At 29.9% G+C, this 25,337-nt stretch overlaps 8 protein-coding genes and 1 non-coding gene across 9 annotated transcripts; 3 read left to right on the top strand and 6 right to left on the bottom strand.

Annotated features, from left to right (window-relative positions):
- Positions 1-1,017: 1,017 nt before the first annotated feature.
- cgd8_4510 (hypothetical protein) lies at positions 1,018-4,254 on the top strand (the record flags this gene model as incomplete). Its single annotated transcript, XM_627337.1, has 1 exon — positions 1,018-4,254. One exon carries the CDS (start codon positions 1,018-1,020, stop codon positions 4,252-4,254), a length of 3,237 nt encoding a protein of 1,078 aa, XP_627337.1.
- A 377-nt stretch (positions 4,255-4,631) lies between these two features.
- cgd8_4500 (phosphatidylinositol 4-kinase) lies at positions 4,632-7,976 on the bottom strand (the record flags this gene model as incomplete). Its single annotated transcript, XM_627336.1, has 1 exon — positions 4,632-7,976. The coding sequence occupies one exon, from the start codon at positions 7,974-7,976 to the stop codon at positions 4,632-4,634; it is 3,345 nt and encodes a 1,114-aa protein (XP_627336.1).
- A 686-nt stretch (positions 7,977-8,662) lies between these two features.
- On the bottom strand, positions 8,663-11,074 carry cgd8_4490 (hypothetical protein; the record flags this gene model as incomplete). The annotated part of the gene is made up of 1 exon (XM_627335.1): positions 8,663-11,074. The coding sequence occupies one exon, from the start codon at positions 11,072-11,074 to the stop codon at positions 8,663-8,665; it is 2,412 nt and encodes an 803-aa protein (XP_627335.1).
- A 684-nt stretch (positions 11,075-11,758) lies between these two features.
- cgd8_4480 (hypothetical protein) lies at positions 11,759-13,399 on the bottom strand (the record flags this gene model as incomplete). The annotated part of the gene is made up of 1 exon (XM_627334.1): positions 11,759-13,399. One exon carries the CDS (start codon positions 13,397-13,399, stop codon positions 11,759-11,761), a length of 1,641 nt encoding a protein of 546 aa, XP_627334.1.
- Positions 13,400-14,142: 743 nt separating this feature from the next.
- On the bottom strand, positions 14,143-16,829 carry cgd8_4470 (hypothetical protein; the record flags this gene model as incomplete). The annotated part of the gene is made up of 2 exons (XM_001388407.1): positions 14,143-15,672; positions 15,735-16,829. 2 exons carry the CDS (start codon positions 16,827-16,829, stop codon positions 14,143-14,145), a joined length of 2,625 nt encoding a protein of 874 aa, XP_001388444.1.
- A 579-nt stretch (positions 16,830-17,408) lies between these two features.
- Positions 17,409-18,581, bottom strand: cgd8_4460 (cell differentiation protein rcd1, putative; the record flags this gene model as incomplete). The annotated part of the gene is made up of 1 exon (XM_001388406.1): positions 17,409-18,581. One exon carries the CDS (start codon positions 18,579-18,581, stop codon positions 17,409-17,411), a length of 1,173 nt encoding a protein of 390 aa, XP_001388443.1.
- A 1,610-nt stretch (positions 18,582-20,191) lies between these two features.
- Positions 20,192-22,135, top strand: cgd8_4450 (hypothetical protein; the record flags this gene model as incomplete). The annotated part of the gene is made up of 1 exon (XM_627333.1): positions 20,192-22,135. The coding sequence occupies one exon, from the start codon at positions 20,192-20,194 to the stop codon at positions 22,133-22,135; it is 1,944 nt and encodes a 647-aa protein (XP_627333.1).
- A 789-nt stretch (positions 22,136-22,924) lies between these two features.
- cgd8_4440 (protein with 12x transmembrane regions) lies at positions 22,925-24,655 on the top strand (the record flags this gene model as incomplete). Its single annotated transcript, XM_627332.1, has 1 exon — positions 22,925-24,655. One exon carries the CDS (start codon positions 22,925-22,927, stop codon positions 24,653-24,655), a length of 1,731 nt encoding a protein of 576 aa, XP_627332.1.
- A 387-nt stretch (positions 24,656-25,042) lies between these two features.
- cgd8_4435 lies at positions 25,043-25,115 on the bottom strand (the record flags this gene model as incomplete). Its single annotated transcript has 1 exon — positions 25,043-25,115. It is a non-coding gene; the product is annotated as a tRNA-Ala (tRNA).
- Between the last annotated feature and the right edge of the window lie 222 nt (positions 25,116-25,337).

Raw genomic sequence — 25,337 nt, 5'->3', positions numbered from 1 at the left:
TTGCATCTTTTTTTGTCATTTTCCAATAAAGTATTTAAGAATTTTTTAATTAAAAATATTCACAAAAATATTCAATGAATTTAGAAAAATAATTACTCAAATGCAAATACACACAAATCTATTCAATTACATGCATACATGTATTCCTATACCGGCTTTAAAACAAAACAGACAAATATAATTTTTGAAAAAAAAAAACTAAGAAATTTCTTCAAAAAGAAAACTAAATATTTTTAAATATTTATTCTGTTCCATTCTCAATTTTTATTTATTGTTAATCGCTCATTATTTTGACTTTTCATCATTTTTCATTAAATTTCATATTAAAGTAATCTTTTGAGACGGCGGGAAAACATGCATTTTTTTTTGTAAAATTTAACAATTCGACTATTTTGAGCGGGAAAATGTTGAAAGAATAGAATGATTAAAGAGTTTGTTAATTTTTGGCGGTAATTTTAAAATTAGAAAATATTAAGAGGCGGCCGAGTTTAGACAATTTTAAATATAATATATGGAAAAAGCTAAGTTTGACTTCAAATAAATAATTTGAATAGTAATAATAATAATAATAATAATAAAAGGTAAATAATTAAATATATATAGGTCTATTAATAATAATTATTTATTATAATGTAATGTATAATATTAGCTATATTATTAATAAATTAAGACTAGAGGAAAAATAGGGTTGGAGAGAAATTAAAGTATTGTGGGAAGTAGGAATAAAATTAATTTATTACATAAGAAATATATGTGATTTATTTTTTCTTATACTAAAAAAAAAAGTACACAGAAAAGCAGAACAAGTAACTAGAGACTCTCCGTTTCATAAAGCACGGTCTCACTTTAAAGTTTTTAAAGTGAGAGTGTAGTCAAAAATTACTTGGAGCAGTTAAGAGCAGAAACAAACATTATTGGCAATTTTAATTAATCCAACTGCTTGTTTTTGCTTAATAATAAGATATCTAAACACATAACAACCTATTCTACTTATAAATTATTATATAATACTTTATAATGTCAGCTCGAGCAAGAAATTTGAGAGCTAATAAGAATTCTGCTATTGCAGGAAATAACAAGTCTAATTCTAAGGAGCCAAATTCTACAATAAATGAGGACTATTATAGAAGAATAAATGTTCAACCAGCTATTGTTGATACTCCCATGTCTCCAAGAACTGCAAAGTGGGTCAGAGAATTGACCCCTGTATTAGAACCATATAACTTCAATCTAAATGAGATTTCTGATTTAATACATAGATGCCATTACGATGCCAATCAAATAGAACTTGCTGTAGGCAATGTCATTGAGGATTTTAGTGGTCATGAATCAGGGCAATGGACAAAGGTTGGTAAGAATAGGACAAATGGAGGCTTAAAGCAAAATAACACAAATTCTACAAATGTAAATAACAATAATGTCAATAGGAATAAGAATTCTAATAATACTAATTCTATTAAATCTGGTAAACAAACTCATTCGCAAAATAATCAAAGTCAAATTCAAAACCAAAGTCAAAGTCAGAACCAAAACCAAAGCCAAAACCAAAGCCAAAACCATGTCGAAGGTACTAATACAAACTATAACAAGTCCAATAACAAGTCTATTAAGCACAATGTACACGGTCATGGTCACAATCACAATCACAATCACGGTCACAGTCACGGTCACGGTCATGGTCATGGCCAAGGCCATGTTCAAGGCCATAGTCATGGCCACGGACAGAGGCATGGTCATGGTCATGGTCATGGTCATACTCAAACACAAAACCAAAATCACTCTCACCAGGCAAGAACAACAGGAGATCAAAGTATACAACAAGAATCAAATAATGCTTCAAAGGTCGCAACAACAATTGGTTCAAATCCAGTTGTCACTCATGTTAGCGCTACAAAAGCAAGTATCTCCAATAATCCAGTAGATAACACTACTACATGGGCTAATTTGGCTCGCAAAAACAATAATAAGGATATCGGAAGTACTTTAGAAAAGTCTCAAACCACTAATAGTAACAATAAAGATCATAAGAACTCCTCAAATGATACTATAACTAAGGAGAAATTATCACAAGATCACTCAGCTTCTACCAGACAACATCAGGAACAAGAAAACACACAGGAAACTTCTAGCTTAATATCAAAGCCTTTTGAAAAGACTATAAAAGAACAGATTGTATCTTCAAATTTTGTCAACGATAATACTCAAAGCTCCTCTCCATCAACCTCGAACATATACTCACCAAATTCAATGACTGGTTCTGGAATTACTGCAATTGACCTTGGAATTAAAGTTGGAGGAATTTCCCCACCACATGGAATACAAATAGGTGGTGGAATTGATTATAAGTCACATGGAATTGGAGTATTTCTTCCAGAAGGTAGAACAATCGATCCTAATGCTAATGATGGACTCCTATTTGGTAGCTTTGGTGCTGTTGATATCAGCAAAATTCCAGAAAATCAAGTCCAAATCAATAATAGTATAGTTTCTGATAATAACTCCAATAGCGTCCAAAATCAATCATCTGGGGTTTCTACTAATTCCTCATATACAGCTGGGGGGGGTCACACTGGTAATATTGGGGCTTCAAATGTTGGCGCCATGTCGGTAGTGACAGGTATTTCAGAAAATACAAGTGGAATTGGTGGTGCTGGTGTAACAGGAAGTCATTTATTGAATGGATGGAATACTAGCGGTTCATCTCCATCAAAAGATGGTTCTACGAGTGGTATGGTTGTAGATCAAGGACTATTACACCAAAATGCTTCACAGAGAAATAGTGGATCAGGAGTTTCTTCTGGAGGATCAGGTGTGTCTGGATCCAATGTACATACTTCTATAAAATCTTCTGGTATTGGAAATGGATATATGGGTCACTCAATTTCTGGGAGTGCAATTAATAACTATAACAACTTACCAATAGCAGGACAAGGAATGGTAGGTAGTGGTAGTGTTTATTCATCAAATCCAACTTTATTATCTGGTAATAGCGGTATGAATTATAACGAGACAGTTGTAGGCGGCAGTACTGGATCAAATGGTGGTAATTCAGGCAGTGCATCTAATGGGAATAACTCTAATATGGCTTTGGCAGCGGCAGCAGCAGCAGCAGCAGCAGCAGCAAATCCATATAACTATGCATATTTGAACTATGCAGGATATACGGCAAATTTCCCCTATATGGTTGGAAATACTGCAGCATTTGGTTTCCCTCATTATAATACTAAGCCAAATGGCCATCATCACCCAACTCCAGTTTTTAATCAATACTCACAAGGACCAAATCCAAGTCAACATGGATTGAACGGAGTATATGGAATTGGAGGTGGAGCAGGGGGATCAGGAAATACGGCAGTTAATAACAATACATCTGGAAATGTGATGGTATCTGATGGTATTGGTGTGAACTATCACTCGTCAAATAACCAATCACCGATAACAATGGGAGGAAATTCTGCACATAATCATCACATGAGTAGCCAAAATCCAAGTTCATACCAAAATATTCAGTCAATTCTTCCTCCAGGTATGTCACACCAGCAAATGGGTATAGGAAGCCAACAGCCAAATGGAAGTGGGAATTCTCTACAAAATCAGATGAATTTACCAATGGGTTTCAATAATAATGGGGGATCAAACGAGTTTGGTGTAGATCAGACAATTCCTCAAGCAGTTTTTTTGGGACAACCAAGTACTACTAATAACAATAAACTGGATAATATTGGAGCTCATCCAGGAGATTTTATACATCACCAAAGCTACGGTAACCATCATGGCCACATTCAGAATCCTACATCTAATGCAAACATTAATTCTCAAGGAAATCCAAATACTGGTAATCCAAACAGTCATTCTAAAGGCAATAGCCAAAGCGCTGCTAGCAACTTTCAGGGGAATATACAATATATAGGTAAACCAGCTGGATCGGGGTCGAGTAATACTGGTTCTGGTACTCCAAATGGTACAAGTGGTAATTCCGCACCTGGCAACCCTTCAGGTGCTGTAAATGGGGCAACGGTAGGTTCAGGAATGGATTTAGCTCACCAAGGCCAGGGAGTTGGAGGTAATTCAAGTTCTGGCAATTCAAGCATGTTTCTACCAGGAAGAGCACAGAATACGGCTGGCCAGGCAGGACAAGTTGGGTCTGCTCAATCAAAGCAAACTTCTGTAAATTTCCCAGGCTTCCATTCGTCTAGAACTGGTAGTAATTCTGGATTCCTACAACATAATAACAATATGTGGAATAATAATTAGAGGGTTCGTTTTTGCTCACAAATTAGTTTCACAATTAATTGGATAGGTTGCATGTTTTGTATCTAATATAGATAGTACTAGCATTGGATATTAATGATTTTTTTTTTAATTTCTTTTCATTCCGTGTTTTGTAATGTCTGTTATTTAACATTTAATAAATATAATTACGTGTCAAATTATTGTTATCATTTGCGCCACTGCATGCATGCAATAAAAATGACGTCATGTGGATAATAGTTGAAAAAAGAGTGAATTTTATTTAAAGAGAGAAATAATTAATAAAAATATAAGGTTATATTTTAGATTTTATTATTATTATTAAAAGAAAAGAAATATTCCTGTATCATTAATAGCGATACAAGTGTAAATGAAAGGTACTAAAGAATTCCATTGGTAATTCGTTGGAATGCATCATATTGAATGGATCTCCAATTATTTATTGAAGATTGAATTAATTCTGTGACTTTAACAACACATTGTTCCTCAGTAAGATGAAGAAAGAAACGATCTCTAATATCTTGAATAAAGTATTCCTTGTTTGTAAACAAAGAGAAACAAGGAAGTTTGGATGCTGAAGTCATAGATTCAATGGTTAAAACAATTTGGTCAACATGTTTTCTGGAGGCTAAGAATCCTTTAATAATAAGTTGTTGAAAATATTGGAAATCAGAAGAGTTTTCACCCATCATGACGTCAAGAAATTCTTGAGTTAATTTGAAAGGACTTTGCTCAAAATTTACATTACCAGGAGAATTACTTAACATAAACCCGTAATCAATTTGAATAATGTGGCCATGCTTATCAATTAAGAAATTACCGTTATGTCTATCTTTAACTTGAAGGAAATAACTAACAAGGCTATAAGCAGCATGACTTTCAACAAAACATTTCCTTGCTTTAGATTTAAGTTCCTCATCTTTAAATAACTGATCAAAGCAATTCAAAAGATTATCAGTCTGGAATCTACGTTTAAGGCTATCTATGGAGAAAGTATCTTGAATATATTCAATAAATCCACCATGAGAACCAATTACAAGTATTTCATATGGATGAAGCCATAAGGGTAATTTATTAATTTTAAAAATCCAATCAAATTGTTGAAGTAATTGAGATGCAAGATATTCTTGTCTAAGATCATCTGAGGATTTTAACAAAAGTGTTTTAATACCCCAACTCTTTAATTTTGAGTAGGGTGATTCTTTTCTATATCTCTTAATCTTACTTGACCAAGTTTCTTGAGGCCAATCTTTATTAATAAATATATCTTCATCACTTAATTCATTATCATGAATACTAGAATCTTCAATCTCATCAGAATCTTTATTATCAATAAAAGTTATTTGGTTAAAGTCTTCTTGAGATAAGCCCATATCAATTGATTCTGAAATACCAACAGAAAGTATATTAAGAAAATTAAGCAATATATCTTGGGATCTATTTTGATTTTCATCATTATTATCAGTTTTAAGTTTAATTCCATGATTTTTGAGATAATTTAAAATATCCTTAGAAATTAAATCTTGAGAATTCTTTCCAAGCTCATAATCTTGATCATCAAGATCTGCAATTTCAATTGCTAATAAAAAGTGAACTCTTTTTCTGGAATTATAAATTTTACATTCATTTGGAATTATACGTAAAAATTGGCAATTATTTAGAGAACATAAACCTTTATCCATAATATAATCTGAGTGAGAAAATCCAATTATACCTTTACTATTCCCATCTTTATTATTTGAATTAAAACTATCATTTTCTGAAAATCTACTACAAAATTCATTATTAAATGATGGCATTGGTAAAGAAATACTATTTAATAAAAATGTTGTTCTTGAAATTGAAATTGAAAATCTTGAATAAAAGAGCCAAAGATTTAATTCTTCTATAATAAATTCCAAAATCTCACATCTATGTTCTTTATTAATATTTGATTGCAAGTAATTTGAAATTTCAAGAAATTGTGAAACAAGTTGATTTACTCTATTAAAGTAATTATATCTATGTTGTTTAAGTAAATAATAAAGTGTTTCACTCTCTTTTTCAATTTCAGATATATATACTTTAAATATTTCTTCATTTCTAAGAATATCATCATTTAATTGTATTGGGGAACCAGAATTCTCATTTGATAAATTTTCTAAGCATTCTATTATTTTGGTTGAATTTGGTGTTAATATTGGTATCTTCTTATTATCATTATCACTACAAACATTTGAATCTGGAGCTAATTTTATCTCCTCAAAAGTACCATTATCATCCAAATCCAAATTGTTAGTTTCTGATTCTGTTTCTGAACAAGGAGAAAAAGGATGAGTAATTCTTATCACGTCTCTTGGGGTTTTTGGAATAGATACTGTATCTTCAGAACTATTATCTTGTACATTAAAATTATGGCTCTTATTTATCAAGTTTATTCTAGATTTTGATCTAAATTGAATATCATTTATTATCTTATTAACATCAATTAAATCAAATGGAGAACCTAATTTTGAAAAGAAAAAGTAAGGTATTGAAACTTTATTAGAATTTCCACCTGAACTAAATGTACCAAAAGATGATGATCCTGATATTATACTTGTTGGTAAAAATCCTGAGTTTAATGAACCAAAAGCACTTGATGAAACTCCACTTTTATAATTTAAAGATGTTCCTGGATTTGGATTATAATAAGCAGCACAAGTTGCATTTGAATATAAATTCTTAAATTGACGATTTATTAATCCAAGTTTTGTTTGTATATATTCAATCTTTGCTTTATTTTCACAACTAAAATCATCATTAATAATTCTATAAATCCAAATATCAGGTAAAACATCACAAGATGAAAGTTTAATTGTTTTTGAATTATTATTTGGAATCGTATTTGTATTTATATCTGAAGATATTATTCTATTATTATCATCTTGATTTAAATCATCACTTTCATTCAAATTTATTGTTTCACTACTAGGAAGAGTTGAGTAAATTGCTAAAGATAATTGAGTATTGGTATTTTCACGATTCATTAACATTGTGTTATCATTATCTTTAAATTCATCTTCAATATCATTCAATTTCATATTTTGATTACAAAGTGACTGAAAAACAGATAAATTGGACCTTCTCCAAAAATATAATCTCTTTTCTATATATCTAATATCAGGCTTAAGTTTGCTATTTACCATTGCCATTTCAATTTCTTGAAGCATATTTTGAGCATATTCTGAAATTAATGGTATATTATCTTCATTCATTGCTTGATACATCCAAGAAAGTATCAAAGAAAAGTTCATATTTTCACTCGATTTATCAAGAAAATATTTCCAAAGGCTACTCTTCTCAAATCTATTTAAAGATATTTCACATAATTGTGGTAAATACCATAAAATCTCATCAGATCTTTCATATAATAAGTTTACAAGATATTCATGAACTCCAAATTCTTTATGATGATATATATAATATAAATGTAGGTGAGCATCAAATACATCTGATTGAAATAATCTCAGTAGTGAGCCTTTACTTTTATCAAATTCTCCTCCTTTTGAATCTTTTCTAGAATATAAGTTATCACTTTTATTATTATTATTATTTGAAAAGTCACCTAAATCTACTACAATGTTATCTGTTAATTCATCATCATTAAAATTTATACTTCCACTTGTACTTTTTTGCTTTGAAATCAAGCTTTTACCAAACAAACCTGACATAGATTTTGAAGTGGTTAGCCATCCTTCTACCATTTTGTTTATAATATATAATTATTCGTTAGTAAAGCTCTCATTCAGAAGAAGAATTGTTTTTTAAAAAAAAAAGTCCAATTAATTAATTTAAAATTCAAATTAAAAAAAAAAATTGTTATTAAAATTACTTTTTAATTTTTAAGTGTTATTATATCTCAATTATTTATTGAAATTACTTATAGATCTGTTAAATTACAAAATTAATCAAAAGCTACCAATCTTTAAATACCTTCAATTATTCTATTAGAGGAATTTAAACTTCTTAACTTAAACTCTGAACCAATTTTCTTCTCCCTCAAATACTTTTCCTTACTTTATGACACTTTAAAAATATATAATTATATTTATTAAAAAAAAAAGAAAAGAAAAGTAAATAAAGTCCCTAAGTTGTTTATCTCTTTATTTTCTACTTAAATAACCTCCATATAATTTTAGTAAATTATTCACGGTTGGCGCCAAAGAGTGGCGCCAGTTCAAATATTTGATAATGTGCATGCAAAAATAATAATATTAATAATGATAAATATAATACCTGTTAAAAATAAATAAATAAATAAGGAATTATTATTTAGTATTTATTTCTAGCTTTATAATTAGAAATTGGCTTTTTTATCTTGAAACTTTTTGTATTTTTAAGTAAGTAGATACTCGAATAATTAAATAATGAGAAATAATAAGTTAATTAATTAGTTATTTCTTCTTCTTCTAGAAAGTTCTCTCATACTTTTTATGGGAATTGATTTAGAGTTTGATGAAAATGTACTATTAATATTAGTATTGGTCTGTGGGGTTTTTGGAGATGAAGATCGTGAATGTGAAAGAGAATTTTTAGGAGAAGTTGAGCCAGACGATTGTAAATCGGATGATCTTAAGATAAAATCAGGCTTATCCTCTCCCCTATTAAGACTTTTATGTAAAGAAAATCTGGATGGACCAATTGATTCTAAAAATCCTGATCTTTTAGGTATTCCATTATTTGCAGGAATTAGTGTATTTGTTAATAAAGGAGAATTTGAAGATGGCATATTTGTATAGAATGGTGATACTGAAGATGCAGCAGCCATTACAGCTGGATCCCAGAATAAATTTGCTCTGGGATCTTGTAATCCTGATCCATGTATTGTCCATCCTTCCATTTTAAGTCTTAATTTTTCTTGAATCTCTTTAAATGTATCTTCTGTTAAAGTACCAAATTTTACATTGAATAATTTTTTTGGATTCATTATATTCTTACCATTATCTCTATATGACTCATCAGCTACTATAGGATTAATTACTTTTCCTACAGCATCTGAAAATCGAGCATATTCTGCTGCTGGATTATATTCTGAACCTGATTGTTTATTTGAATTCTTATCAGAATTTGAATATAAACAGTTGTAATTGAAACCTGTATTCCTTGATAAAGGTAGCCAACTACTAGTTGAGTACATGGTATCTCTATAATTTGAAAGTTTTCTATTATTAGTATTTGTATATTGACTAGGCATAGTAGATCCAGAATATTCAAGTTTTAATTTATTTCTTCTATTAGATTCTGTACAAATCATTTTATCTCCATTTTTTTTATTATTAATAATATTATTATTGTTTTTATTATTTCTTATTGTTTTTTTTTCATTATCTTCTTTAATTTCCCATTCTTCAAATTCTTCATGTAATTTCATATTATCCTCTTCTCTTTCAATTTCCCAATGAATATGACTTTTCAAATCTTTCTCAAATTTATTTCGAAGTTTTCTGACATTTTGGGTACTATTATTATTATTATTATTATCATCTTCTTCACAAGAACTATCTCCTTTATTTATATATTTTTCTTTGGTTTTATTAATTCTTGAATAATTTGTTTCTGTTGTATTAGTATTACCACTACCATAATCACTTAAATCAGATTCTTCTTTATTATTGTTTATATTTAATTTATATTTTCTATTAATTAATAATTTATTATCTTTATCAAGATCTAAACTAGATTCATCTTCAGACTCTAAATTATTACAATTATATTTGGGGCTTATTGGAGTATCTTCCTTATGATGTTCTATTAATCCCCAACCATCAATACAAAGTAGTGAATCTTTACCATTTGATTTTTGTATTCTATTATTATTTATAATTAATCTTGTTGTTCCTCCAGAGAATTTATCATAAATACCAATTTTTTCTTCTTGATGATTGGAATTTGTAATATTTATAAGTTGATTATAATCTTGTTGATTTTTAGTATATAAATGTTCATCCTTAACTATATGGTATTCTTCTTCCTTAGATGTGTCTTTAATAGCAGCTTGTAAATTAGCATTCTTTCTATTTCTTAATTTAATCATTGCATTCCTTTCAGCTTCTTGAAGTATTTGATAGCCTTTTTTATATTCATGTTGATTAAATTGATCATTATTAACAACATATTCTTTAATATTTGTTGAATTTATCCCAATATTATCAACTGTTTCTTTATTTATATTGATTTTACTTTCTTGATATTGATAAGTAGTTTGTGGACTATTTGGTATATTATTATAATTTAACTGTGTATATGTTCCAGTTAAATAAGGATATTTAATTTTTAAAGGAGTTAAACCATATTCATTATCATAGAATTCTTCTTGTTTTAAAGAAAACTGTTGAACTGTATTTACAATCTTTGATAAACAGAACAATTTATTTTGAATAGAAGATGAGATTTTATCAACAATATCTATTAACATCTTATTATTTCCAACAGTTTCACCAATCCTTTCAATATTTCTTTTTTGTTCAGTTAATCTTTGTACTTGGCTATTTTGAACATCAATAGAATCTTTAATATCTACTTTGGTTTCTATACATACTGATATAATACTAGAAATTTCAGTAATAATTTTAAGTAATTCAGAATGTTGAAAATCTTGATTTTCTTTTATTATTGAATCATTCCTATTATAAAGAAAATCATATAATTCCATAATACAAAGTTTAAGTTGTATTTCAGAATCTCCATATACTGATTCATCAGATTCTGGATAAGCTAAATAACTACAACATCTTAAATCTGGGTCTCTATGAAAAGTTGATCCAGTTACATCATCATTGTAATAGCCACTTAAATAATCCATTATAAAAGTTCTTCATATATTTAAATAAATAAAGTTATTTTCTAAATAACTTTTTTTTTTTTTTTGAAGTTAGAAAAATATCTTTATAAATTGATTGGTAAGTTAATTATTTATAATTACCTTTTTACCTTCTAAATCTTTAAAATTCTATTGACTAATACTCTAAAACTTTGAAAAAATACAAAATTCCTTAATTAACTATTTGATTTCCTTTTTTATCTTGAAAATCAAATTTCTATTTTAATTTTTTGTTGATTTTTTGTATGATCTCACATTATTACTGTCAGGACTGGACCCCAAATATTACATGCCTGGCGCCGGCGCCACAATTTCCATGATTTAATTTTACATGAATTTCCTAAATTGAGTTAATTAAATAGGAATATAGAAAAAACAAGATAGTAAATTAAATAACATTAAAAAAAAATTAATTAAAACATAGTGATTTTTAATAAGAGTGAAACAGGAGTTTTAAATTAATTAGTTTATATCTTCTTAAATTGTTCTTTTTTATTCTCCTTTCAACAAAAATTAGTTTTATTTATTTAGTTTAAATTTGGAATGATTTTCAAAAAAAATTAATAAAATTGTTTGAAAAAAAATTAACAAACTTAAATTTAAATATAACTTGATTATTTCTTTTAAATGAATTATTAGTACTTTTGCATTTACTTATTTATTGAATCAACCTTTCTTTGGAGGAGGCGCCTTTTTTGGAAGTGATGGCCCTTTTCCTGTAGGAGGTCCCTTTGATGAGGGGGGAGGCGGACCTTTTGGTGGTGGAGGCCCTTTTGATGCAGGGGAAGGTGGACCCTTTGGAGCTGGAGGACCTTTTGATGCAGGGGATCCTTCAGATTCAGGTGGGCCTGGAGGACCCTTTGGAGCTGGAGGACCTTTTGTCGCAGGTGATCCTTCAGATTCAGAAGATGGACCTGGAGGACCCTTTGGAGCTGGAGGGCCTTTTGATGGTGGTGGACCTTTTGACGCAGGAGATCCTTCAGATTCAGAAGGTGGGCCTGGAGGACCCTTTGGAGCTGGAGGGCCCTTTGGTGGTGGCGGACCTTTTGATGCAGGGGAAGGTGGACCCTTTGGAGCTGGAGGACCCTTTGGAGCTGGAGAACCTTTTGGTGGCGGTGGGCCTTTTGATGCAGGAGGATCTTTTGGAGGAGGAGGTGATGATTCTTTTCCTTCCAATTTAGTTTCAGATTTAGGCTCTTCTTTAGCAGAAGGTACGGATTTACTTTTAGAAATATTACTGCTTTTACTAGTAGGTTCAGACTTGGAATTTTTATTAGACTCAGAAGGTGTTTTTGTTGAACTTTCAGCTTCATTAATATTTTTGTTTGAACTTGATCTGCTTAATTTTTTATCGTTTTGTTCTTCAATAGGTTTGTTAGAAAGTTGTTTTTCAATGTTCTTCCAAGAACTTTCAAGATATTTATTAATTTCTGTTTGCACTACTGGACATTTTGTCCATGATTCAATTTCTTCTGCAACACCACGAATATTATCTCTAACAAATGAGAATCTTTTTTGTTTTCTACTTCTCTTATCTTCACCAATAATACTTGGAAGATCTCCATTCAATAATGTGGAAGATACTTCCCATGCAACAACAGCATCACCAAGAGTACGAGGCGGTTCTTTCTTACTTTGAGATTCTAAGTTATGTGCTGATTTATTACCTCTTCTTACATTAAATCTTTTACTCTTTTCAATAATATCTAACCAAGCTATTGGAACTCCTCTTTCATTTACTAACTTTGGTGGTTGTTTTTGTTTTACATATGGTATAGGTTTTGAGACATCTATTTCTGGCCAAGGGTCATTAAAAAAATAACGTGGATATTTCTTATAAACAGCTTCTTCTTGTTTTAAATCTCGTGGATATTTCATATTTTTACCAAATCTATAACGTGATAAACGTATATAAGGACGATAAGGAACTCCAAAAAAAAATTCAAAATCTTTTGCATATTGTATTTCAAAAGCATCTTCTCTAGATATATACTCCACTTCTTTTCCTTCTCTCCTACTTTTATATTCATACATTGTTTTTTGTATTCTTTTTTTTTGTTCGACTACATTTTCTTCTTCTATTACTGAATCTTGTTTCTTATATAAGTCATTGTCATATATACATTTAACTTTTGCTCCCATTCCCAAGTCCTCCTCGTTGGATGAAGATTGATCAGAATCATCAGAAGATTCATCATCTGTTAATAAGGAAAATGGTTTTCTACCTCTTACACTTAGTGGATATAAAAAAGGACCATTAGGAGTTCCTTTAATCCCATGTTTTAAAGCTAATTCCATTAAATCCATTTTGTTACATTAATTGTCACTTAACTTATATATTGATTTTTTTTTTAAAATTACTTTTCCATTCTTAGAATAAATAGAATGCTTTACTTTTTTTTTTTTTTTTTTAATTTTTTAAATATATATTTGTATTATCTTCTCGTTAATAGTGGTAATAATAATAATAATATTAGAAAAAACAATATTTTCACAAAAAAAGAATCGAATTCAATTATTTAAAAAATTTTAATGTTTCACTTTGAACTTTATAACACACTTTTTTCTTGCACTTATTTTTACTCCCCTCATCTAAATGTATGCATGCAAGTCAAATTTTACACGAATGGGCGGGAAATTTTTTGATTCTTACGTGTTTTTTTAATGTAATTCAACTTAAAGAAAAAATTAGTTATTTATTTAAAAAATATTAATAATGCAAGATACTATTTATATCTAAACAAAATTCATTAATTGAAATACATGAATTAAATTAATTAATAATTGTTAGAAGAATATAAAGAATGAAACTTAAGTTAAAAGAAAAAAACTATATCCCTCTTTCTTTTGAATCAAATACAAGAAATGTGTGCAAGCAAAATGCATGCCACTAATTAGAGCCAAAATTGATACCAACTAAAGTTATGAAAAGGGCTATTAAAAAAAAAAAAAAATAATAATATTAAGAGTTAATAAGAAAGTAAGATAAATGCAACGTAACTCAAATACCAATATAATACCTATAACAAAAAAAAAAAAAATAACCAATGCTAATTACCAGGATATCTCTGCAACATGTTTGGATTTGATCTTGGAAGAATCTTATTCAAGAAATCGTTGTAAGAAAGCATAAAGCCTTGTGTCTTATCTTCAATCAGTGATAGGAAGAACTTATTTTCCAAAGGATCGCCTTGTCTGATTGTATAAAGCTTCATAAATGGCGGTTTTCTTTGTTCACGAATATTATTGATTAAAATAGCAACTTTGACTCCAAGCTTTTCACCAGTTGATCCAATAACAGTTTCAGCATAATCTGGATGTAGCTGATCAAGAGTTGCAACGCCAAACACCTGTTGAATAAAGGTTGTTGGAATCGCTCTTCCAAGCCATAAATACATGGATTCACCATCTTCTAAGAGATATGCATCTGCCTGTGTCATTTTTTCTGCTGTTAAATTTAAGGCAGGAGGAAGCACTAATGATTGATCAGTTTCTTGTTGTTGAAGATTCCATGAAGAAAGACAAAACATTCTTGGATAAAATAGTATCATTTGAGATTCTAATCTCAAACTAGATAAGCGTATCCAATGATAAATTCTAGTATCTGATTGAGAAACTTCCTTATAATCTCTAAAAGCTGGACATTTGAGTACACCAAGAATATAGAGTGGAAGTTGCTTTGCAGCTTCAATTATTTGATTGGATTGAGGTAAAATGATTTGGGAACATATAGTCTGAAGATAATTTCGTCCATCTAATAACTTGCTTTTAAGGCTTAGTTCCATTGCATTTTGGCAAATTATTGAAACTGTTGCTTGAACATCCATGCTTGATACTAAATCAACATAATTTTGAGTTACTGGTAAAGCCATTGTGTGAACTCTAATACGTCTTTCACCATCACTATTTGTATGTAAAAGAGCTGCTTGAATATAAACAAATGGATCAGGTGCTACTGTTACATTTTCATCCATATCTATAACAATACTAAAAGCTTGGTCTCTATGACAATTTGGAGCAAGAAGAAGATCAACCCCACTAAAGTAGAAATTACCATACCAATTTGATATCTTCCAACCACGACTAACTCTGAATCTAATACAAGCCTCCCAAGCTGAGTTTCTAGTTAAAGTTGAAAATATATCTTCTCTAAGTTTTTGTCCGTGAAGATACGAATTAAATCCAAAAATATATGTAAGATCACCACTCGTTTTTTTGACAATTGGAGAAATTGTAGGTAAATCTACATACGGTTGAGAAGTACACATAAACAAATCAACACTAATATATGCTCTAACAAGTGCATGAACAAAATTACTATATCCATCATTTTCTGGTTTTAATAATTCAACTTCTCTATCAATATCTTTGGATTCTTTTCCAGAATTTCTCATCTGCTCACGATTAAGTTTTATTGTTTGATCTCCAACTGTTGGTGCTCCTGATGAAAATAAAAGAACTTTTCCACCAATATGTCTAATTGCCATATAAGCAGCTTTAATTGCTGATCCCATACAATTTTCCGAAACTCTATTATTTCTCCATAAATTTGGTAAGTTATCTAACAAATTCGTAATTTGCTGCAATAACAATAACAATAATAATTAAATATATGATAAAGTCAATCAATTATTTAACTTACCTCAGTAGAATCTGCTATATTAACCAAAACACCTTCAGAAAGTGGTAGGAATAAATCATTCAAATCAGATACAACAAACATATGTGGTTGTGAAAGATTACTATTTAAATCATAAAAATGAATGGATGAATCAAATGTAATAATACCAATCATAGCTCTACCTCCACCTGGAATATTATCAGATAATATAGCATTTTTTACTGCTAAACAAACTGTCTCAACAAGTCCTGAAGATACTGATGGCATTGAAACATCCAAAACTATAAAATATACTGGAGGTTGTGGAGGTCTTACCATATATTCTCCAGATGCAATAAATTCAGTACTACCAACAGATAGTTCAGGACGTTCAAATCGATCAGTTCTGCGTCCCTGATCATCCAATCCGCAATAATAAAATGAAAGGGTTTCATTAGAATAGCCGCACATATTGCATATCCAACGACGACCACCAGCTTCCCATCTAACAAATGGATTAATATAAGTTCTACAAGGCTTACATCTAACTAATACACCACTTGACCCAAAAGAAACTGTTGGTACTTCAGGATATCCAGGAGGCGGACTTGCTAAAGGTTGAAAAACAAGTCCAACAGGAATATGGGCTTTCTGTTTAAGACTTGCTGAACTTGGGACTTTTGAGACGGATGGTCTTACAAAATATGATGGAGCATTAAGTTGTTGTATTTCACTCATTGATAGTCCTCCTATTGTTGTATTATTTCCAATATCTTTTGAGATAGGATTCGAATTATAAAAACCAGTTTGAGTTTGGTTTTGACCTTGAACTTGTTGTCCCATTCCTGTTGGAATCACCATACCTGGTCTAACTCTATTCTGACCTTGCATAGTATTATCATTACTTGAACCATAATATCCTCCACTTTGTGAATAACCTTGATTTTGTCCTATAGTTTGGCTTTGAGCCTGATATTGACCCTGCATTCCAAATGGACTAGTTTTTGGTGCTGCCTCTGCCACTCCTTGAAAAGGAGATGACATTACTGTACCTGGGCGTTGTTGGGGAATCTGAGTCTGTTGTGAGTATTGCATTGCCCCCCCGCCAACTGAATTTCCAAATGGATGTCCCGACATTAAAATAAAGAGTATACACCAATTAGTTTGAGATTTCCAGTCAATAAGTGAATTAGTGGTAGATATAAATTACTGGATTCTTCACTTTTGAATTTTTTTTCTTTTGACTCTTTCTGATCTTTCTCTTTGTGTTCTTCCCCCCTAAAAATACCAAACAATGTTCCCGCTGTTTGGCGGGCAAATAAGGCGCCATGTTGATTTAAAAAAATGAATGATATTTTTAGATAATTAACATTGCAAATATATTTCTCTTCTGTATGTACATGTGCATGTTTTTTTCTTCTAAAATAGTTTTGTTTGTGTTAATTGTGTGAATAAGTCTTGAATAAATTACTTGAAAGGAGTGCGAGCAGTTACCACCAAAATATGGGGACAAGAAGAATACCAAGATTATGAAATTAAAGTAGAACATATTAGATTAGAAATTGTAACTTGAAAATTAGAGAAATTAGTGGGAAAAAAAATGAGAGTTAATGCTATAAGAAAAAAAAAAGCATTAATAACGACTTTTGAAAAAAAGGGGACTCAAATAGAAATAATTTTATTTTATTCTCTAAACTATAAACCTGTAACAGCTGATCAGCAAATATTTGCATATAGTTGATGTAACCATTTAGTAGTAACGCCGTCATCATGAAAGATCATTTTAAAACTGGGAGAAAGAATGACAGAAGGGATGGTTTGTTTCAAAGCATCTCTAACTTTGGAGTTCTCTGATAATCTTAGATAACAGCGAATAATATGCTTCAATAGTCTCGGGGAAGGAGCCTCATTATGCTGAGTAATAACATTACCAAGAACTTGGCACACAGTAAAGAATCTTTCAGGAGTAGCGCAAATATAAGTAAGGCCAAGATCATCCAACAGAATTTTTTGTATGATGAACGTCGCGACAGTCTTGCTAAGTTCGCTTCCAGTTTCCATCACTCTCAAACATAGAGGAATGATCTCAGTTTGTAAAAGAAAGCTCACAACTTCAGGATCGTCAACCTTTACAAGGGCGCCAATAACACCAAGTGATGTGAGACGGAGATACTCAAATGGACGTGATTTAGTCACAGTATTTAGAAAAGGATAAAGATATAGTGGAATATGAGCTGCAAGAAAGTGAGCTCTTGTTTCCGAATGGCTTGCAACACACTGTAATAAGGCTAAACAATTACATGTCCGGTTGCTTGCTTGATTTGATAAATTAGGAGGAGATAAAAGTGGATATATAGAAATGATTTCTTGTAAAAGAGCAGTAATACAACCAAAGCTATGCCACATTAGCGGAGCCAAATCTGGGAATGTTTCGCGATATTTTGAAAGTTTTGATAATGCCATTTCTCTTTTTGAAGAGCAAGTCATATCAACTAAATATTGATAAACTTTCTCTCTTTCTTTTTGGATAATATTTTCATTCCCTTTCAAGTCACCACTATTATCTGATGGTGATGGTAAAATTCCTACATCTCCTGAAACAGAAATTTGATTTGGGATCCCTCCACCTATTCCAAGTTCTCCTTGAGAAATTCTCTGTTGTACCTTTCCACTAATAGAAGCTGAAAGAGAATTGGATGGTACTGAATTAGATGATGATGCCGAATTAGAGGATGGCACAGAAGCTGCCATTGAATTTGAAGAATGTAATGGCATAGAAGGAGCAGAAGATGAAGATGAGGAGGAAGAAGATGATGGTGGCGCTGTAGATGCAGAGGAAGGAGCCATTATTCCGCCTCCTGAGTTGTTTAATCCTCCTTGTGGTATCATTTCTTATTTATTGATTCCCAAAAATTAAAATTCTACTTTGATTAACTTTATTTTAATATAAGATAAAAAAGAAAAAAACAAAAAAGAGAACTGCACAATGTATTTGGATTCTATATAAACTCGTTCAATGGCTTTTCATTTCTTCGATTTTAAAAATCCATTAACTTAAAACCTTTTTTTAATTCTGTTTTATTTTAATTCCTTGCTTCTTTTATTTCATTCAATTTCCAAATTAAATTTGACAACTCGGTTTACCGCCAACACATTTGGCGCCGGACATTTTGTTTGTCTACTTGAGTCCCCACCTATCTTCAATACTATTGCCGTCACTTTTGGAATAAATTTCAAATAAAAAATTATGCAAGTTAATGGCTTATCCAATTGCACATATCTTTAATAAATATATTGAAGGCATTTACGGATATTCTTAGAATTTTATTTCAAAACTGTTTTTTATCTTAGCATTCGGTCTTTTTTTTTTTTTTCTCCCCAATGCTTTCCTTTTCTCTCCCTTTATATATTTCAATTTTCTTCAAGCGTAATCTTCAAAATTATAAAATATTCGTACGCTCAGCTAAACACTTAACTTGCAAATTTTATATTCAAAATTAACAGATTTATTAAATTTGAGTAAATATATATATATATATATATATATATATATTTGTTAATAGACTTATAGGAGTTTTTATTGAATAGAAAGATAAATAATAGAATTGAAGGTAAATTGGGAAAAATAGTTAAATATAATAAATTGGTAGAAAAGAAAAAAAAATTAGTAAGGATAGTAATTATTCAAAATCTTTTTTTTCAATTTGAAGTATCTTTCTATCACTACAATCATTGTGACTTTCAAAATAGAAGAGGAAAAGGATTAAACAGCTATACCCATTTTTACTCAAAATTTATGATACAATTTATGAAATAGATCCATTTACTTGCATTACTAATTCAAATTTAAATTCTATAATTTATTGTGGAATTAATACATTCTTTTTAATCGGAAATTAAAAAATCTAATCTTTTCTATTCTTTCCAATTCTTATTTAACTTCTTACCCTCTTCTGTATCTCTGAATTAATAAGAAAAAAAAAAATCATTTTGTTCAATACCCGCCCAAATTTCAATCTATATGCATGCTTGTGCATAGTACCGGTTTCTCCCCACATGACGTGTACTAGGCGCCAAATTAGTTTGCATTTTTTAATCAGAGTGCGAAAAAAAGAAGATATTTCAGAATTGCAAAATTATAAAAATATGCACAATTTGGAAGCTTGATAAATTATCTATCTATCTGTATGGGCAAATTGGGTTCAATTTGTAACAAAAACAAGTTGTTATAGAAGAGTATTTTGGAAGGTAGTGGCACTATTAATTAATAATCATTATTTATTGATACTAACACAAAATTACTATTATTATTGTTTTCATTACATTACTATTTTCCTCCCTCAGGGTAAGGCTCTGAAGTTATTCATTTATCCATTTTTTTTTTTTTTTTTGAATCTCAGTTTCAAGTTAAGAGAAAGAGAATAAGTAATCTTGAAAAGTTCTACTTGTAAAAATTAAGAGTTTATTTTTTGATTTATCATTTTAAAATTGGAAATAAAATGCCTTCATCATCTAATTATCGTTTATCAAGTATTCTTTCCCCAATAAAAAGTGGGCCCAACAATAATTTCCGAGACTCCTATTTAAAGATTTCAGGTACAAATTCAAAACTTAATCAAAAGTATAATGATTATTATTTTGATAACAGCAACTGTGTTAATATTAATATTAAAGATAAAACTCAACCTGGTGAAATTAAGTCTCTAAGTCAAAGTGAACTACTTATCTATGATAAAAACTTGTTCCGATTCAAAATATTCGTTGTTACATTACTTTATATATCAAGATCAATAATTGAAACAAAGCATATTGTTAGTAATATTGATGAGAAAACTCTAATCACTCTCAAAATCTTTCATAATATCATATTTTTTTCCTGTATTTTTGCATTTACATATATTTCCGGAAAATCATTCACAACTTCAATTCTAACTTTAAATAAAACTATTGAGTTAAATTATTCAAATAATCATTCATTCAACCAGAAATCTTCCAGAATTATACGTATTTTTACTCATCCTACCTTCTTATCTATCAAGACTGTCATATATAAATCCATTACCAAATATTTTATACCAGGATTTCTAATCTTATACTTTATTCAGCCTTTTTCATATTATATTTCATCAGAATATCCAATATGGGCAGAAAGAATTACATTGTCTCCTATCAACTTTTTCTTGGATTCATTGGATAGAATCATATATAAAGCTTCATTAGATACTGCATCCAAAAAAATTTCATATTTTCCTCAAGTATTAATTTATTTATCATTTATACGTATAATATGTTTCCCAATTACTGAGCTTACAAAGTATATAATAGAATGTTCTCTTGGAGAAATCAGAAATTCTATATTACAAAACTGCTCTAGAAATAATTCTAATGATATTGACTTAATGGAAACTTGCAGTCATTTTCCCACTACTGATACTAATACTAACAATACTACTACAAATACTATTGGTTCCGTACTATTCAGTAAATATTCAACAATTTTGGATATGAATAACTCAAATAATGTGAGAAAATATCAAGAAAATCTAAATAGTCCTTTGCTAACAAATGAGCTAGAGCATAGAGATATTGGAGTTATTAATGCAAAAAATCAAGCAGAATATTACTTTTATGAAAGAGAATTCTCATTCATTTCTTTGATTAGTAAAGCTACAATTCCAATCTTGGTTATTTTAATGTTATACTACTATAAGCTTGGAGAGTTTTCAATGCTTATATTCATCCCATTAGCTCTTCCAATCATTACATTCTCCTTAGCTGGTCATTTATCTTCAGTAACAAAAGTACAAATTTCTTTGGCTTTGACTTACATTCTCTTATTCTTTCTTTTGATTCCATTAAAAGATTATTCAATAATTTGGAAGCTCTGCTTAATATTCTTACTTGGTGCTACAGATTCACAATTATCATTTATGAGAAGTCAGTATAATAATTATCTTAAGAAAAGAGAAGAAATATACATCATACATCCACTACTTAAAAGTATATCTTTATTGGTATTATTCTTAACTATTGTTTATATAACGTTTTTCTTCACAGAAAATAAATACTTTCAAAATTTAACAATTTATTTAAATACATTTAAAGAAATATCTCTACTATTTCTTATGATAACAATTACATCTCATCCACTTTTCAGATCTGAATTATACCTTGTTAAAAGTTCAAATGGGATAGAAAAAATAAAGAAAGAAAACCAAAATCTATTTATTATGATTTTTTTACATCCGATTACAATTCGTATTGTATCATTTTTATTGGAGTCCAAAATAAAGCTTGAGTTGCCTATATACATTAATATATTATTTATAACTATCACTTCGTTACTTTTAACACAAATATTTTACTATATTATGTTGGTATTCAGTTCTTTTGGGTCATTTTTGAAATCATATATTCAATTAAAAATGAAGAATAAAAATTAATTTACAAAAGCATGGATTAACGACCAGTTGTAGTTAAAAGAAAAAGATAAAAATGACGGGACTGCCTGAGAAAGGAACCATTACAATAGGGAGGTTTTAAGCTTAGGCTCAGGCTCAGGCTCAGGCTCAGGCTCAGGCTCAGGCTCAGGCTCAGGCTCAGGCTCAGGCTCAGGCTCAGGCTCAGGCTCAGGCTCAGGCTCAGGCTCAGGCTCAGGCTCAGGCTCAGGCTCAGGCTCAGGCTCAGGCTCAGGCTCAGGCTCAGGCTCAAGCTCAAGCTCAAGCTCAAGCCAAAGTTCAGGTGTGGAAAAAATATTGAGAAATAGTGGGGAAAATGTGGTGAGGGGCTAAATACTAATAGGCTTGCTTTGAATAAAAGAGAATCAAATTATAAAGATTTGGCATTGCATTCAATATGGGTGGAAAAACTATGTGCACATTCAAATTATTTATATTGTTCACACACAATAAACTTGTTAGCGCTCAATGGCAGATGTCTATCCATATAGAAAGGGCAATTAAAAGATGCAGAGTAAAAATAAATTGTATTAATAAATAATAAATCTTAATATTTACTTAAGTATATTTTAGTAGTTTAATGTATATATTTATTTTTTTTTTGAAAATTTGCAAATGAACTCTAAGCTTACATGCATGTAAATTATTAATTGTTTTCTAAAATACCGGTGCCACGTAAGAGGAAAAAAAAAAAAAGTAGGGTTGGCGCCTAAAGATTTTAGGTAGTATAATTTTTTAAGAGGAAAAGGTTTGTTCGTCAAATTTGACTTTTTGATGGAGAATCAGGTAATTTCCCAAGAAAAGGCTACCAATGAGATGAAGAAATCGAGCCAGGCTCGCCTTCACTACTTGGATTGGCTGAAAACACTGGCTGTTTGGCTGGTAGTTTTCGTTCATGTAATTTATTACTTGAACCTACTAAATATTGGAATAACAAGAAGTGAAAAGGAAATTGTCAGACAAATGATTGTATTTTTCTCAGAATTTGGAATGCCCATTTTTTTTTACGTTTCAGGAAGAGCTAGTTTTCTTTCAAGTACTCCAAGCTTGGGTGTATTATTAAGAAAGAAGATTTTACGTTTGGCTTTACCTCTAATTTCTGGGTATTTTATTCTATTACCAATAACACATTACGTGGCAAATGGTAGAAGGCCATGTACTTATACATTAGATGGAGCTCCTGCCAATTTTCATCTTTACTATTTCATGTATGTCAAAGATTTTAAATGTCATGGGTTTGAATGGCTTTGGTTTTTAGCATTATTGATTGTTATTTCTGTGGTGATGTTTCCCTTTATGAAGGTTATGAAAGGTCAGAAAAAGAGTGAGAATATTTCATATATAATTTCATGCGGATGTATTGCAGCAGTTTTTGGTCCTATCGTAATATATAGTTATAATTTTCATCCATTAGCACTTTTTGGGCTTTCATTTCCGCTAATGATTATGTTAGTTTCATCTCTAGTAATGAAATCAAATAGGGATGGGAAATCAAGTCTAAATCTTGCTTTAATATATTTAACAGCTGCATCATTTATACTTGGAAGCTTATTTCTAGCATTTTATAGTAACGTTGAATATAATTCCAACACTTCAACTATATCCTCTGATAACCACAAACCCGTTTTTCCTGAAAAAGGATTTCTTAGAGTTATTGATGACAGAAGAATGATGTTAGCTATTATTTTCTATATTTCATTCTTTGCTGTTGGTTTTATTGACCAACTACTAAGTCATTATTGTTCTATAAATCATCAAGTCATTCCCGAAAACCAAGCTTTAATTGGAAGTTCTGACCCTCTAAATTCTGAAGAGTCTTCTGATTTAACTATACCAATACCAAGCTCCAGTCAAGATCAATTTAATATTAATGCTTGCAAAGAATTCAATTTTGGTAATACTAAAAATCACCAACAATCTGTTGACAAAATAAGCCTTTCAAATGATTATAATTATTATTCCAGTAATAAGATCCACAGTATTATTAATAATATGCCAGGAATGTTTAAACCAACTCTCGTTTTCATTTCTTTGGTTTTATATTCAATCAGCTTTTCTTTGGGTAATGATGGCATTGGATATATGTGGGCATTCCCAATGTATAGAATACCAAGTAGCTCATTATTCTATGTTACAGGATCATGGATTATCGTATTTGTATTGGATTCAATATGCCATTCACTACTTAATCATGTATTTATTCCAAACTTATATTTCCATTTTACAGCATCATCAATTATAATATATATTGTACATATGCTTTGGCTTGAAGTAACTATGTCTTATATAATCATTCCGCTCCAGATACCATATTTACAATCAATCTTCCTTACTTTCACTATTACAACAATATTAAGTATAGCAACATATATCTTAGCAATCAAGGTTAAATTTATCGGATTTATTGTTGGACTCACTACCACTTTCACTTCTAAATCAAATAGTAATTCAAGGAAGAATCAGGTATCTGACGCAAAGACAAAGACTCACCAGGTATGTGTTTAAGCTATTTGGATTTCAATATCTAAAAAAGATTTAAAAGTGAAATGCTTTTTCTTTTATTAAAATCATTTCAAATTTTACAATAACAACTTTTAAACCATATCATTTAATTTAATTAAGAGCAAATAAAAGAAAAGGAAAATTCTTAAGTGGAGAGAATATTATTTTAAAGACAATTTCTTCTTCTTTTCAACAATTTAGTTTATACACAATATATTTATATGTAATTAGTTGCTTGAAATAAATTGTAATCGTCGAATTAATAATTTAATATTTTAATTTAATGGCAAATAACATTTCATTATTTTCTAATATTAACTTATTTTCGTATGTATTCAATGACCACTTTGAAAAAATATTAATGGAAAATAAATTGGCGGGAGCAAAAAGTGGAGAACACCGGCATCGATCCGATCACCTCTCGCATGCTAAGCGAGCGCTCTACCATCTGAGCTAGTTCCCCTTCGCACACGGGTGAGTGTAATTATAAGGTGATATTAATGAAATTAACAGAAGTAATCAACAAAAATTGTTGAAAGAAAAGATAATATAAAAGTTGTATAAGGAAATCAATATGGCTAAACTTTATAGAAATTTGTAGAAATAAGAATAATTAATATTAGAATACTTATAGAAGCAACCATCAAATCAAATTTTATAGTAATTATATTTATTTAACTTTTTC

This window comes from Cryptosporidium parvum, chromosome 8 (assembly GCF_000165345.1).
Source record: "Cryptosporidium parvum Iowa II chromosome 8, whole genome shotgun sequence".
In the NCBI taxonomy this organism is placed as follows: Eukaryota; Apicomplexa; class Conoidasida; order Eucoccidiorida; family Cryptosporidiidae; genus Cryptosporidium; species Cryptosporidium parvum.
The sequence above is the reverse complement of the archived record's forward strand: the minus strand, read 5'-3'. Positions and strand labels throughout refer to the sequence as shown.